Source organism: Ambystoma mexicanum, chromosome 7q, assembly GCF_040938575.1.
Source record: "Ambystoma mexicanum isolate Mex_15411 chromosome 7q, UKY_AmexF1_1, whole genome shotgun sequence".
Lineage (NCBI taxonomy): Eukaryota > Metazoa > Chordata > Amphibia > Caudata > Ambystomatidae > Ambystoma > Ambystoma mexicanum.
Genome location: NC_090941.1, coordinates 950,377,139 through 950,394,556, shown reverse-complemented (window position 1 = coordinate 950,394,556; position 17,418 = coordinate 950,377,139). Strand labels below are relative to the sequence as shown.

General features: G+C 44.9%; 1 protein-coding gene across 3 annotated transcripts in view; it reads right to left on the bottom strand.

The window, feature by feature from the left end:
* The window catches only part of PAK1 (p21 (RAC1) activated kinase 1), a 724,626-nt gene that overhangs the window by 101,115 nt on the left and 606,093 nt on the right, over window positions 1-17,418 (bottom strand). For all 3 annotated transcript variants that reach the window (XM_069639982.1, XM_069639985.1, XM_069639983.1), the window contains exon 11: window positions 4,798-4,910. In XM_069639982.1, the coding sequence (XP_069496083.1) occupies window positions 4,798-4,910 (113 nt within the window). The remainder of the gene's footprint in view (window positions 1-4,797; window positions 4,911-17,418) is intronic.

Sequence of the window (17,418 nt, the reverse complement as noted above, 5' to 3'; positions counted from 1 at the left end):
GGTCCACTGTGATCCTAAACTGCCAATACTTGGAGTTTTGGGTGAAGCAGGGTTCACCAAATATGAAAAGGTGTTCTTATCTGTCACATTGGGGATGGCAAAGAGGATTATCGCTGCAATGTGGTTCTCAGCGCACTGTCCACAGCTCAGACGCTGGTCTGCAGAAATTGACAGATGCATGTCCCTTGAGAGGCGTGTATACAATGCTAGGGGCTGCCCATAAAATTTAGGAAGGTGTGGGGTTGAGATATATGGTGGGGGTTCTTTTTTTGCCTTCACCCTGGGCCTTGTATTGAGATGTTTCGCCACCAACGGTTGGCGCCTCTGCTGCTGCACTATAATTCTGTGAATGTAAGATGGAAGCTGTTCTATCATGCACTGCCACCTGTTTGTTATGCCTTACTTTTAAAAACAATATACACACATATATATATATATATATATGTATATATTAAGATTCCATGCAATCATAATCTCATAAGTCGCCAAGTCCTTCGAGTGGCAAATATGCCACAACCAGACAGTCCCCTCACCATGAGATATCTTCCCTATGTCACCTACTGAGGCTTCCACCGGGAACACAAGTTCAACTTCCAATACATTCAGTAAATTGAATAACCTGGCCCTTTTGTTAGGGAAGTTTAAACCCATAATGTTCTGTGTCAGCCATTTGAATGGTGAGACCTAGCTGCTGCTAATAATGGCCGAATCAGAGATCTCCTCATGCTACTTGTGTAAGTTGGATCGATCCATTCATGCAGTGCAATGTTCCCCAGGTCCCACATCCCCTTGTCCCTCCATCCCACTACTCCTAGATAGTAACAGCAAACATCGTCCCCTACTCAATACTATCCCCTAACTCCCCTGACACAGAAATGGTCCAATTTGCCCTGACAGTAACACTGCCCCTCCCACAGTCACCTCCCCATTCATCTCCCCTAGCCACAATAAGGGTTCTCCGGGCCTGATGGTTTGCAGACCTGCAGCCCAGATGTCATGTAAAAGAGGCAGCTGAACCCAGGAGATTCTCTTCTGCCTCCCTGGCGATCTGTTCATTCAGCTCATCATCCCAGGAGGTGTGGACCATCCTGATCAAAGGCTTTGGTCATTATGGCTATATTTATTTCAAACTTTATTATATTTGTCTATATTTTAGCTACTAAACTCCCTGCTTCAAGGAAAAAAAACAAAAGGAGGCATGCTCATTTTTACTCTCAGTAACTCATAGTATACCAGTGTGTATACCACAGAATCCTAGTTGATACTTGTATACCGTGTTGAACATGAGTGTAGGAAGAGCTGAATGTGACACCATCTGTGTGTATGGTTGTGTTATGCATGGATATGTGGAGCAGGCCAAGAGTGTTGATCGGGATTCTAAAGGGTGTATAGTAATGGCAAATTAAGGCGTGTCATACAGCCTTATCGTTGTGGATCTCCTTGGCTAGCATGCACACTATCAGACTCAGATCAAGCTGACCATCAGCTGGTGGCTGCCAGCTCCCAGAGTTGTATCCGTGTGAGTGTGAGTGGCTATCTTCCTTCTTTGGCAGATGCCTGGAAATCTGTCAAACTGTGGTCGGTGAGAACATTGTTGGGCCGCCTCTGCCAGAGAGTGTGCTACCAGCCAAGGCTGTTTTCTGGTGTAAATTCTTTTGAAAAAACAGGAAGGACTGAACCAGGGGTGTTCTGGGTCTGGAAAAGATCTGGGGTGATGCTAATATCAGGACTACCAGGACTCAGGGCTAGCTAGCCTTTTGGTTGTAGCCCGAGCTTCTTTTTGGAGCTACAACCAAAATACCCACAGCTATAGCACCCTCAGCCTCCCACCCCCCCCAAGCAACGTATCATGATGCCAGAACCTATAGTGATGCCAACAGCTTGTAAGTGCTAGACAGTCAATGCTGCACAAAGTTTAGACACTTTGATTTCTCATTTGTCTATTCCGATTGTTTCTTCTTGGATCCCCATCAGCCAAGAATCTTCCAGGATACTTTACACAAACTGGGCAATGCTGATAGACATACGGCGGCTAGCAAAATGAAAGATTGACTAGGGCTATACTCGTGAATAAAATGAAGACAAGTAAACATTTTGCAGACTTTCGGGAACATCCTTGGCTTTACATTGCTTAGGGTGGTCTAGAAATTAAGATGTACCCTGCATGCAATTCTTACTCTACCTGCGTAGGAGACACCAGGTGTGTCTCCAAGCAAAGTATACTACACAGACAGTGGATTAGGGAACTTTCTGAAGATGCAACAATGACCAGCGATTTGACAATTCTCTGTTGCTCCCTTTATGACGAACATCAAAACACACCCCACCATCTAAAGTAGTTGTATCTGAGTCAGATGATTCTTGGAGACAACCTTACATCTTTACAAAAAGAGTGACTAGAAACATTTTGCATGTTTATATGTAGCCATCTCAGCCACTTGCCTCAAATTAGCCAAGGCCATCTTGACAGAAAGGGAATAAGCCTAAATAAACCAGGCAGCATCAGAAACCAAAATAATCCACAACAAAATCCAAACAGGAATTTGGAAGAGCCCCATTGTCTCGGGGAATAGCAAACAAAAAGTGTAATCAAGGAAAAACAGATCTCCAGGACAAGGATGAAAGGGTGCTTTCCGTGGTTCAGAGGCCACAATAGGAAACTTGATGAACCGCTTGGCAGTCATGAGGATTTGAGATTAATGACACAAGCACATTGTATGAAAAAGCAGTAGAGGAGCGGGAAATGTATAGTGTGGACTATGCCCGAATAGACAAACTTCCTAAGATGTTCCACAGCCACCAACTATCACCATTTGCATTTTTAAACTGCACATTGTCTACTTGGGCCAATCAACAACTTAAAAAAAAAATCCAGATGCTGCATCACCAGGGTTATTTTGCCCTACACTGGAGAGCCATAATCATGTTTCCCCCCCCCCATTACCCTGCTATGGGTATGCTTTGTGTGTTGGAGGGGAGTCTTTCACTGGTCACCTGAATTGTTTAAATGGGTTCACTACATTGACCATAATTCCTAGAGACTGCAACTGCATTTATATTGGTTTCACCTGAATTGAATGGCAACTCAGACTCCCTGATGAGTATTGCAGATATGAAAGCGCTTGGAGGAGTACAACAGTGCAAGAAGGGAATTAACCCTGTGAACTTTATTGGGATTTAACCCTGTGAATATTTTCGACACTTTGGGATTTAACCCTGTGATTGTTTTTGGATACTTGTTCGGGTAATATATTGAGCAGGAATTGGAGTGCGTGCCTCGCCCCTGCTTTTTTGAACTTCAAAAAAATGTCTATTTTGACCAAAAGTACACAGCCTTGATTGTGTACTTTACTCATGGAGATTGTGAGTTTCGAAATGATCCGTGTCCCAAAGGATATTATCACTATTTTGACAGAATAAAAACAAACTCATCTGGGTAAAGCTCAGTTCTGCTGAAGTGCACACTGTGATCCGTTATTGGTTGTTGAATGTTGAATTTGGTGACTCCACTTTTTATGGAAATATTGACTCAATCATATAGGCCTATACCACATTCAGAGGTACATATGATGACAAATGTGGAAATTCTGGCTTTGGGCTCCCGATGTACCACTTCAGGGATGCTCCTCACATACTCTGATGGCAAGTTCACAATCCGATTACACCTTAATTTCCACTCTGAAAGACTAAGCTGAGCCAAAGCAAAAGTCTGCATTCCACTGATCCCATAACTGGATTACTTCCAATTCGGATGTCCCATGTTATGCACCGAGAAAACTACTGACCAGTGCAAGACTAAGCATAGTTCGGAGGTCATTAATCATGAGGACGGACATTGCATTCTCCAAGAGGTTTTCTTAGGTTACCCAATGATCCTCAAACTCAGCTAAAGCCCCAACTTCTTACTTTAAAGCATCTTATATTGCCATATATTGCCATAAAGTCATTAAAAGGTCATTGATATCTAATGTTTATGTATCCACCCTTTCCTCCAAAGCACAACACCCAGATAGCCCTACCACCTTAAAAAACAAAAAAACAAGAACAAATGTGGAATATCATGCTTCTCGAAGATCCAGCCTTCTACCCACTTCCAAACCTCCAGTTCACCTTCTGCAACCTCTGCAACTGCATTTACCACGACAAGGATGTTGTAAAACTGTACTGTTGGGGCAAGTGTACAAATAACTAATTCTTGGGTCAAAGATGTCACCCTGTTTTAATATTGCTATTTGACTTTATAATTTAGAATTGCAGTAAAAAGAGCTAAATATTGTTAGAAACATCTCTGTGAATAAACGAGGAGGTTAAGTGCTGAAAATGATTGACAATGTCCGGGGGATGACATTTGACATGTGGACGTCAAGTGATCCTGGGCAAGGCTACAATTCAGGAGGAACTAATTTACAAAGATGGATGTGGAGAAGCTTGCAAACCTCTTGAAGGTGATCATTAGACAATACAACTCTTCGCCTAATAGAGAGAACTAAAAATGGAACGGACCAACTGCATGTTTCAGATGGCAGATAACGATGACCTGAAGCGTTCAGATACTGTGGAAAAAGGACAGAATTGGGGACTCCTTAATTTCAGAAGGGATGACTGTTTAGGGGGGAACACAAAGAAGGTTTCAGAGACAAAACAACATTGCCACCTATGGGCATTTCTTATTGTGATTTACAAATGTTAACTTGAAAAGAGTTCATATTCTTAACCAAAAGATGATGTTCTTAAAAACAGTCTGAAACAGCAAATGGTTCAGAAGCATTTTTTAGAGGAAAACAGAGGGTACCGTACCTATCCAAATAATTGACAATGTTCGGGTTCTTGTTTTCCCTCATAACCAGGATTTCATTAATTATAAGCTCCTTCTTGGGCTGCTGCTGCAAATTCATCTGCTTGATTGCAACCTAAAAATAGGAGAGAGAGAACGTGTGAACCCCGAACACAAGCGTAACTGTGAAAACAACGAGGCACAAAGACATCTTATTCTCAAAAGCTGAGCATTTAATTAGCGAGATTCTTTGGCATAAATCACACCTCACCTCCGCCTCCTCATACACCATTATTTATGAAAATCAAATTCCAATCTTGCAAAAATAATTAGTGTAACTGGCAATGTATACTGCAGAGCATTAACTATAATCTGTTTAATTCAATAGCAGTCGAGTCAGTGAATGTGGAACACCTCACTAAGTAAGGTATTATTCAGATGAAGACATTTCAAATTCATAATGTAACATACATGTTCAAATGATATAATTATGATGAAGTCCTAATTTCCTAACCCTCATATTTATGTGTCCTGATTTCCATAGAGCAGTAATACATTCCCGTTTACGAATGCATGTCTTCGCTGCCTACTAATCGATATTCTTTTCATGAAAAAACTCCCAGTAAGGGGGCCAATTGTTAATGCTCAATTGCAGACCTATGATGTATTACAATAATTTGACATTTAGCAACCTATAACATGGCACCCACCCCCTTGACCAATCGCAAAGTGGGGTGGGAGAAGGGGAAGAACAGAAGTTCTCATTGGCATGCAGGCAGCGGCTGTTCAACTCAAACAGCCTTCTAAAGGAATGGGTGAACACCATTTATGTTTTTGGAGACATTCTTAAAAAGGGAGTCAAAATGAATGAAAAAATAAACAGGGGGTTTCCAAGATGGTCGCGGTTGAATAGAGTCACGGCCGAGTGACCTCCGGCCACGTGGCAGCATTCCCGACCGGCAGCAGCACCAATTCCTGGGAGACGAGGGTCCCCTGAAGGACAGTGCGAGGGGACGCCATCGCAAAGCAGCCAAGAAGAAACCCGCCCGCATCTGGATAGGTGGAACGCAGTGAGGAGGTGGGTGTGCGCGCCACACTCCCCCCAGCGTGACTGGTGCAGGGCCAGCCCCGGCTACAACACAGCGGGTACGGGCTCCTCCACACGGCAGACATACCGAGGTATACCTCCCGCATGCTGTGGCACTGTGGTACTGTGGTGTGGTGCCCACCTGCCTCCACCCCCCAGCACATGCCAGAATATAACGGGGCAGACAAGGTGCACCATCTGGGAGAGCGTGAGAGGACAAAATGTCCCGGGGGACGGCCAGACATGGACTGCCACGGAGGGACAGGGGTTCAGAACCCCCTGCAGCAGAGAGCACACACCAAACAGGGCACTTGCCGCAGTTCAGAACAGCCACCCCGAGGGACCCATATCACCTTTAACCCACAGGCGATTATATTCAGGTTAGAATATGAAGACGAGATCACGGGGGTTTTGGGGTACACAGGGACATGTTGACGACAATAACACAGACGAGCAAAAAAGGGGGGGGGGTTACCAGCAGCTGGCATATTTTGACAAACCTGGACATTCCAATGCTGGACACTTAACGTTAGGGGGCTTTATACCCCAGTAAAAAGGCAAAAATTAGAACGCTTTCTCTCCACACACCAGCCCGACATACTTGCCCTAAAGGAGACGCACATTAGAAGACCGGACCAGCCTAGGTTAAAACTACGACAAAATCCCCAAATTATCCAGGCCAATGCAAAAAAAGAAGTCAATTGGGGTGCTCTTAGAATTTAAATCTAGTGTCCAGGCTTCCATAGTGAACACACAAGTAGATAAGGAAGGCAGCTATATTTTCGTTCTTGTTAAGCTGGGTCAGTTCACCCTGCCGGTAGCCTCAATCTATGCCCCGAATACAGGTCAAGAGAGTTTTCTACAAACGGTCCTGACGTGCTTAGAGCAATTTAGGGAGGGCGAGACCATCCTGCTAGGTGACTAACATTACGTGGAACCCGGCGCAAGATAGAAGCACGAAGGCTAAGTATGCCCAGCCCCCGACGTCCAGAGCCCTCAACTCCAAATTTGAACAACTGGCACTTAAGGATGTACGGAAGGCGCTAAAAGGGAACGAGGTAGCATACACACATTACTCCCATGTACACAATTTGTTCTCTAGGCTCGGTTACATCTGGGCTTCGACCACACTCATTTTGCACATCTTTGACATTTCAGTTCATGCAATTACCATTTCTGACCACGCCCGATAACACTCAGCCTCTCCCTTACCAACATTAGAAATACTCTCTGGACATGGAAATTTCCTGCGTGACTGTTGGCAGACCAGGTAATTAAAAAATGAGAATATTTTTCCTTATACCCCAGCGGGGAGACCAGCCACGCCACCCAATGGGAGGCCTTTAAGGCAACCATAAGGGGTGACCTTATTGCGGTAGCTACACACAGGGGCAAACCAAGGAAGAAAGTAGAAGCAGATCTTGAAAACTAACTCCGATCGATGATGAAGCAAATGGAGACAGACTGCCGTACGCGGCTCCAGAGGGAATACAGGGACGCAAGGGGTAAATTAAACCTTGTACACAGGAAACACGCAGAAAAAAGCCTGCTCTTCCTCAGATAAAAATATGATATTATTAAAGCAAACAAAGCGAATACGCTACTAGCACGACAACTGAGAAATAAAAACGCAACCTAAACCATCCCGGGGTGGAGGGCCCGGGTGAGACCGTAGTAACGACAACTGACAAAATCATGGCACAATTACACACTTTCTATTCGACCCTGTACAAATCTAAACGCTCAGATCCACAACCCCAACGCAAGTATCTACGGGCGACTCCATTGAAAACGATTCCCACTGTAGAGAGACCAGTTAGAAACAGACATTACCCATGAAGAACTTCAGAAGGCCATTGCGACTCCTCCCCTAAACAAAGCACCAGGCGCAGATGACTACTCCGCAGCATTCTATAAAAAATGTTGCCCCATTCTTACCGAGCTGTTCAACTCTTTTGCTACTGTGGGCCAAGTAACGACCACCATGGAGGAGATAAAGATAATGTTATTCCCCAAGTGCGGGTGATACCAGCCAATAGCACTCATGAACTTGGATGCGAAGATATATACTAAGGTCCTGGTGTACCGCATCGAATATTTGATGCCGATGCCAATTCACCCCAACCAAATGGGATTTATAAAAAATTGTCAAAACCTCGATAACCTGCGGAAGGTCTGCCACATATTGGAAAAAGTAAGCACAAAAGGAGACAAGGCAGTGATGGTCGCATTGCATGCAGAGAAAACGTTCGACAGGGTGGAATGGGCTTTCCTTTTCAACACCCCGCGAACAATGGGTTTGGACCCAAATATATTGTGATGGTGCAGGCCAACTACGCTAATCCCAAAGCTAGACTGCTGATAAATGGCCAGCTATCCCACCTGGTCCCCCTCCAGAGGGGCACGAGGCAGGGCTGCCCCCTGTCCTCCCCTCCCCCCCCCCCCTCATCTTCTAGGCACTACACCTAGAGTCCCTGTTAACACAGATTTGCATGTCGGTAGCGATCGAAGGTATTCGCTTCGGCGCGGATGAGCACACACTGATGGCATACGTGGATGATATGGTCCTGGCCATCACAGACTCGATAACTTCACTCCCTGCAGAGTTAGGAAATGTTGGCAAGTGGCAGGACTAAAAATTAATGTCCTGAAGTCGGAAATTCGAAATCCATCAATTGACCAGGGTGATCTGCCCAAAGTCAAAGAAGCAACGCAACTGAAATGGGTCCCAAGGATCATCCGAATTCTAGGGGTATCCATCACGCACACTCGGAGAATGATATAAGGCGGACTTTCAACCCCTTCTCGCCCAAATCCAGAGTCAACTTCAAACATGGACTCCAATCACGATAACGTGATTAGGTAGAGTCAACACTATTAAAATGGTTGTGTTACTCTGGATCCTCCCTACCTATCGAGATCCCGTCACTACATTTGGAAGAATAAACCCCAGCAGATTGCGCTGAATTGCTCCCCCCAAATAGAGGGGGCTTGGGTCTCCCAAACTTCAGAGAATACTACAGGCCCGCACAATGACGTATGAATAGGTTTTTGGAGAGCTTGAATAAAAGGTGGGGACAAATGGAGACATAGCTAGTAGGCCAGCGGAAGGGGGAAGCATTATGGCTCAACAGGCAGAACAGGCCGTGGAACATTCACTGCAGCGAAATTATGAAACTTGTAGAAGACACATGGGACTAGGCAATCAGACAACACCACATTATAACATTCCCCTTTCCCTTCTCCCCAACACTCGCCAACCCCCAGGTCAACCCGGGTATTCAGCAGGCGTCCTTCGCACACTGGAGAACCGTGGAATGCACCAAAATACACAATATGTTTCAACGTCAAACACTTTACTCAATGTAAGGTAGAAATAGGCTTACTGGAATCACAGAGGTTCCAATATTTTCAAGTGTGCCACTGGCTGATGGCCCCTCCTATCAAACAAGTCACCACATGACCCTCGACACTGTTCGAAAGATACACAACCTCACACCCAGGCAATAAACACTTGATATCTAGCCTGTGCAACATTCTTACAGACAAGATCCACCCAACACTCCTCCCTACCAGGTCAGATGGGAACACACAATAGGGGCGCCCTTTGAGGACAAACTCTGGACCTCTCTAGTCCGATATCCCACAACTGACATGGTCTCTCTAGGCCAGGGAATTCTGGTTCAAAACTATGTTTCAGTGGCACTACACACCCACACGGCTACACAGGATATCCTTGTCAGTGTCAGAAAAATGCTGGAGGGAGTGTGGGGATACGGGGGACTGGCTTCATATTTGGAGTTAGTGCACGAAAATACAAGGGTACTGGGAAGAAGTGGAGGACCATATGCAAAAGATATTCAACCTCTCGGGAGAGAGACCACTTGCTGAGGTCCTGATAGGCGCGGCAGGGCCAGACAAGAAAAAGTGGCCGAAGTACCGCCGGAAGGCCTATACTATTCTCAGGTTAGCAGCCCTATTGGTAATAGCAAGGAAGTGGAAATCTGGACTGGATACAGAAACTTTCGGAATACGACTCGATGGAGTGGGTAACATACACAATTCAAGGAGAACCAAAGCAAGTTTATGACATAATGGACAACCATTCTAGACTTTCTCCATGGTGATTACGCTGAACAATATTGCCCTCAAAGACTACGCCTACTGGGAATATCCTGAACACTGTATGGCTTCTGTTTTTTTTTTTCTCCTTTCTCGTTCAATTAACAATCGCATCAACATGTACCAGGTGGGAGGGGTTGGAGTGGTGGGGGCATGTTGTAGTTCTGTTATGTTAAACTCAAAACAAAACAAAAAATAACCAGGTTCATGGCTCCAATCTCAAACTGGCCATTTTTTGCGCTGGCACAAGCTGAAATGTTTGGGGGAGTTCACTGTGTTCAATTTTCCTCACAGCCCGGGGATTACACCCACCAGAGGTGAAACGTCGTGAAGAAAACCCACATGCACAATGAGAATCACAGAAACTGTTGAGGCAATCGATCCCAATGCAGTCAGAGCTTTATGGCAACCTCCAGTTTTGGAATCATACAATTGCCTGCCCAGTCAGTCTGTGCTACCCTTTTTTCCTTTTCCTCTCCATATTATAATGCAACTGGTTCGCCAGCCACTCTATCATCGTCATTTATTAGCCTCAACCCTTACTGTCCTCGTCTATGCCCTCTCCTCACGAATCCCAAAGGGCTTATGTCCGAGGCCAAGCTATACAGCAATCCACCTCCTGTCACCTCCCAAACAGTCACCTTCCCGCTCCACTCCCATGGGATCTATGGTGGTCCCAACACAGGATCGATCTGATGTCATTGGACCAGACATGCTCAAATGAATTGAAGCTCCTTTGTCCCAGGCTACAGGCAAAGGCTACCTTGCCGGCCTACATTCTTAAGAGTCAACATGAAGAGGGTTCAAGTCAATTATTGAAATTGTTCATCTGTTTTTGCAGGATCTGAGGAATAAATCCCTTGGACGTCTCATTTTAGTGGTACCTGAGCATTGTTCAAACTCATCTAAAAAGGCAGCCCTTGTGAGATGCCGGCTGATTGAAATTTAATTTGTTTTTGTAGAAGGTTTATAGGTTTTCGGTTTGCAGAAAGATCAAGCGAGCATCATGCGTAGGTGGCATACTTTGCTTAGTATGACTAGAAGTGCCATTCTTCAAGTCTCTCCAAATTCAATGCAACAGGGTGTATGTAGTGCAAGCTCACTAACCCATAAGTGTTGCCCATATGATATCCTAAAATCTAGTAAGAGAAAATAAAGGGAAAGTGGGAATGCACTGCAAGATGAAATAAGGAACTCACTAAGGCGTCAAGAGGCAAAGCAAATGGCAAAAGTTATGCTACAAGACCTAGTAACTAACTACAAGTTAAGATGTTTCAACAAATAAACTCTTCCACAAGGTGGTTTTCTTGAAAAACGAATATAGGGAAGGGCTGAAGCCTGTCGCAGTGAAAACACGATAAAAGCCCGTTTTTCATCACAGAAAATTACCTGCACAGAGATGCTCCAATTTTTATGAGCTTCAGCACACTTTAGCAACACATTCTACGTTCAACATACAGCATGGTGCAAAATTGGCAATCACCACAAGGTAGGAAAAGTGGACGCTTGGCGAGTGAAAACGGCGTGCTGCCTGTATAGAATTGTGATAGCGAGTGACTATTTGTATATGGCTGGATAGTAGCTTGCAAACTTGAAAATGGTGAGCCTGCATTCAGTATTTAGTGCTGCATCAAGAGAACTGTACATTACACAACACCTATTCATACACCCTCAATAGTTTGCTTTATCGTACAAGGGATTTAAACCTTTCTTAGGTTTACTAGCCTATCGATTGGTTTTGCATTAATTTGTGAATCTCATAGCCAGCCCTACAGATAAGCGGAATACCAGACACCTTTACTCCCTTAGAAGGCAAATACCTCTAACATGGAAAATAGGGAGTAAAATACCCACAACTCAATCTTATCTGGAACCATAATCCTATCCAGACAAATCTCAGTCTCATAACAGAATTATCTAGGTCTTAAACCTGTGGCTCATGTATGCTCACTCCACATAATAATGCCCTTAGGCAAACACTTTGTGCACTAGTGGTCCTTCTCCATCTATATGCGGGTTATGGTTTTATAATGCATTTAAAGCGGCAGCATTTTAGGCCGCGACATTATAACATAGAACCGTGTTTCCTGTGTATTTCTGAAGTTTTGGCTTGTGTATTTATTTTACTGTGTTGTGATTGTGATGTTTTTTTATTGACATCACTGTTGCAGCTGCAAGTTTTCAGGATGTTGTAGCTTTGCATCCACTAAAAATGGGCATTCCACTATTTCAATCTCGTGAAGGTCTGATTTTCAGAGTTTGACTAAAAACTGCACTAATTTTTATAGGTTCTTTGCCGACTAATGATGTAATTTATTTGTTGCATGACAAACCAAATGGCCTGTAGCTCTGTTGGCTGGTGCATGCACTCCAGGGATCTGCTTTTTGACCTCATGGTCACAGATTTGAATTCGGTCAGGTCCGCTCAGCCCCCCTTTTTCCTTCAGAGGTTGAAAAAAGGAGTTCACAGAGACGAAAACCATGTGACATTTGTCATTGCACCTACCGCGCCAAGAGACCACAGAGCGAGTGACATGTGCTCTACAGATGCATCTGTTTTGTTAATGGTGGATATTTGAAAATTCACGGTCTTAGACATTTGTTCCCCGTTTAATCAAAATAAATGAAAGCCTAGATTTATAAGATCTCTGCACCAACTTCTCCTGCAGGCACAGTTTCAAGGTAAAATGGTGTGGCTGCCAAGCAAAGCAAAACAGTCTAAGACCTAATAAATTTGTAAGCCAATCAAAGATCTATGGCAGCGCCAGGTGCTGAAAGTGCAGACCAGCTACATCCACAAAACACAATATTCCATGAAGCCAAAACCATGATCCCAAGTGGATTGTGGTATTCACTATGTGAGGAGCCGATGACAACACCTACGTAGCTTTGATTTCTCAAATAGTTCAAAAAACATTCTTAGTAATTTTTCTAATTAAAATAAAATACAAAGAGGCCGCACAAATGGCAAAAGAGGTGCTATTGAAAATCCATTGACATAAATCCTACAAAGGTTCAGATTTGTTTAAACTGCAATTACTTTGAATCTATGTGATGTCATTTTGTATATTTACTGTGCAAGTATATTGCCTTTTTTGTGCTATAAATATAAGATAACATTCCTAAAAGGGTTCTATCCAAACAGACTGTTGCTCCTTGGGTAGAAACTTGCTATTTGAACACATGCGTTTAGTGTGACGCGGTTAATTACATTATAGTAGGACAACACAAATGCTCTGATTTTTCAACTCAGCAATAATGGGCAGCCCATGGGAGTTTTTAAACTAAGTACTACCAACAATGCATTAGAAGACAGGATATCCTTACGAAATATATGGCTGTTCTGTTTAAGTTCTAGATCAATGTTGTGGCTGCTTGATAAATTCTACTTAATGTAGGCAAATGTATACAGGGATTAGACAAAACAAAGTGTTTTGTAGGTCAAGAGTAAATGTTTTAAAATCAAGCATGTGTGGATTGCATAGAGACACAAGTACTAGTTGTGTGAAGCCATATGTAAAGCAGTGTATGTTATTAATAAAATATCCTCACTGCTGTCTATTAGTGCTAGATGGCCATAGAAGTATTGATTTCTCTACTATGCGTCACTCAAACATCCATTTGTGATGGTGAGGCATTTTAAAGACAATGAAGGAAAGACCATTGAAAGGGCAGCAAGTTCCGCCGAAGGGGCCTCACTTAAGAACCAAGGTGCGCTGTGTCTTCGAAGGGGAGAGAAGCCCACGTAATTCCTGCATATCCTTTAATTATTTACACACCATTAAAACCATGCAGCGAGTTCCCCATTCAAGATTACAATAATGTATTCTTCTATTAAGCAAGAACAACATGCATTTTAACAACGCAATACCAGAGCTATAATACTTTAATATGAAATTAAGAACCTCAGATCTAGGATATATCAATGCTGAGACATCAGCATGGCATACAAGCATTGGTAAAGCAATTGTTCCTGGCTTTGTAAATATAGGGGGTTCCATATTTTTGGAAAAGCCCTTGCAGGACAAAAAAGGCTCACTATAGATTTGAAAATAAGGACCTATTGGCTTTGCCACTGCTGGCCATTGTAGATTTGCCACTGAATAGAATGCCAAATCCTTACACGTCATTACTCTGCCTACTGCAGAGCTCAGTTTGCTCTGAAGCTCAGTGTTTAAAAGTCTCTTTGCATCATCTTTCACGCATGCTCCTTAAGTCTTATTTGGGTACTTGTGAAGCCAGGGTGTGAGTTGTTTATATTTGAGGTTAGCCCGGATGTCAAGGTGGGATGCCACCAGCCCCTCACTTTTTGCACTGGCAATTGAAACATTGCAATCTGTGACAGGGTCAGTCCCATGACCCGGTCAAGAAGGGATGGGGAATCCTCTCAGCATGGAGTAGGAGGCCTACCAAGGTGGAAGCCATGCCCATTCCTAACCAAGAGGGGGAATGTGACAGTTGGGAGAGCACCAGTCAATGTTCCATCCCCTATATGACAACATACTTTAATACAGTACCGCTCAATATGCTGGTCATTCTTTTTTTTTTTGTATTTTTTTTTTTTGTTGGTAAAACATTTTATTGTATTTTATAACATAAGCAAGGCAGCCACCAAACCGGGGGCCGAGAACAACAAAGCAGCGAAAAAGGGGACAACAAAAATTAAAAGCACCCCAGGACAGCACCTTCAGTCACAAGTCCATTTAGCATTATTAATATCTCTCATCACCTTGGGTCGCGATCTCCCCGTCCCACCCTCCATCCATTCATTCATGCAGAGATCAGCACTGTCCCTGGATGTCGAGGCCCAGTTTGTTCCCATTTCCCCCATATTTTAGATGCTTTATTCGGGCATCCTCTTAGGCCATAGACCCGGTGCTCCATCATGGCACACAAGTCCATGTCAAGCATCCATTGTTCCAGTGTCGGAGGGTCAGACACTCCCTATTTTTGCGCAATATTGTGTTTCACCAGGGCCATCGCAGTGTTCAACCAGCAATTTTTCCGATTTATTAGAGTCAGATATATTCGGTACACCCAGAATTAGGACCCTCGGATCCAGTTCAATAGGACAAGTAAGAGCCCTGGACAATTCCGTACAGCATGCATTCCAGTAGGCACGGATCCGGGGCCATGACCAGAGTGTGTGGTAAAAGGTGCCTTCCTCCTCTGCACAGCGGAGACAGTTCGGACTTGTTGCCCTCTTCCAGCCATGTAAGATAGTTCGAAGAAAGATAGTACACCCTATGCAGGATTTTGAGTTGCACTAATCTAAGTCTGGTGGAAATGGCTACCTCCCGTGGGTGCATTAGGACCTGGATCCAGTCCTCAGGGTCTATTTCCCCCACATCCCTTTCACATTTGACCTTTAATCCCAATAACTCGGGGGGTTGCAAAGGACGTGATGGCGTTGTAAAGAGTGGACGTACATTTGCGGGGGATATACGCAGGCAGCATATTGCGTTCTATCGGCCTGTAATCGGGGACTGTGTCATCTGAGGGTATATGGGTTCGGAGGGCAATGGTTAATTGTGTGAAGTGATATCGCTCGGTGCTGGGCAGTTGAAATCTACACTGCACGTCTTCAAATGAGGTTAGTTTCCCATCTTTAAGGATATCTTCAACCCTCAGAATTCCCACTCTCACCCAGCGTGGCCATGGTTCGAGTTTCTCGATTTTCTTTAGCTTGCTATTTTGCAATTAAGGTTGTGCTGCTGTTATTTTATTCCCCCACCCGACAAACACGTGTGCCTGTCTCCAGATAGTGGCGATGTGAGCCTTGATTGTAAGCTGGGGGGAGGGTGGGGCCTTCACAGAGAATGATATAGCGCCTGCAGTGGGTACGTACCCTGCATGAGTTCCACTTCTGCCCTAATGCGAGGTAGCGCCCGGTCCCCATGGAGTAGGTCTTTGACCACCGAGCGTTGTGAGGCCCAGTAGTAGGTTTGGAGACTGGGTACGCCAATCTCACCCTCCCAGACGGACCTCTGCAAGGTACTTAATGCAATACGTGAGTGGCCTCCCCCCCAAGATGAGTTCCCCAAGGAGGGTTTCTATACGGTTGAATTCAGGGGCGGGGATCGTAAGCGGGGCATTCTGCAAGACAAAGGAATCTTGGTAATGACATCATTTTAAAAAGTGCGGCTCTCCCTATGAGGGTTAGAGGGAGGGGCTTCCAGTGGTGGACGTCATTGACCAGCCTATCCATGATCGGCTGGAGGTTGTGCATGGCATACTTAGTAAGGTCGGGTGTTACCCAGATCCCCAGGTATTTAAAGCCCTGCCGTTCAAGCTGGTATGGACAATTCGGTAGCTCGGCCTGTTCCCCTCCTTTCACCGGAAACAGTACCGATTTCTTCCAGTTAATTTTAACCCGCTGAATTCCCCGTAAGTGACAAGTATTTGAGTTACTATGGGGCAGCTCTGAGATGGGTCAGCCAGGTACAGTAGTAGGTCGTCAGCATAGAGAGATATGCAATCCTCATGTCCTTCGGGCCAATTAAATCCCATCCATGCCCCGCTCTGACGAAACCACAGTGCAAGCAGTTCAATGGCGAGGGCGAAGAGGAGGGGGAAGAGGGGGCACCCTGACGAGTGCCTCTACCTAAGGGAAAGGCTTGGGAAGTCCACCCGTTCACTTTAACATCTGCCCGGATGTTTGTAAAGAGCAATTTTACCCAGCCCAGGAAGCCTTCTCCAAATCCCATACGGGTCATGATTTCCCAGAGGCTATCCCAACGGATAGAATCAAATGCCTTTCCGAAATCAATTGCCAACAAGGCCAATGAGGTATCGAGGATGGGGGCCCGTTCTAGCGCCAGGTGGAGTCGGTGTATATTCATCCGGGTTGATTTATGCGGCATAAAGCCACACTGGTCTGGATGTATGAGTGTATCCGCTACCAGTTGGAGTCGGTTAGCCAGGAGCTTAGCCAGGACCTTGGCTTCACCATTAATTAACAAGATCGGCCTATAAGAGGCACATTGCTCTTAGGGTTTATCTGGTTTGGGGATAACCACTATGGTAGCCTTACATAGGTCGTCCGGGAGGAAGCCCCGCTCTAGCGCGGCCAGCAGCATCTGATGCAGGGGAGGTGCTATATATTACCCCCCAGTTTCTGCCAGGTTTCTATCGGGAACCCGTTTGGGCCCGGGGTTTTCCCTGGCTGCAGCTGTCCAAGGGCTGCTACCAACTCGGCCTCAGAAAGATCACAGTCCAGCATCTCCTGTTGCTGCACTGATACCATCAAGGAGGGTCTGGTCCAACAGTAGATCTGGGGCCTGTTATAGATCAGCATTGAATTGGGCAAAGGCTTCTGCTATTTCAGCATCTGACCGACAGATCTCACCCTGCGGGGTAATGATTTCACGGACCAGGCGCCGACCCTTGTCCCTCCTCTCCAGCCAAGCCAGCATCTTCCCGGCTTTATCTCCCA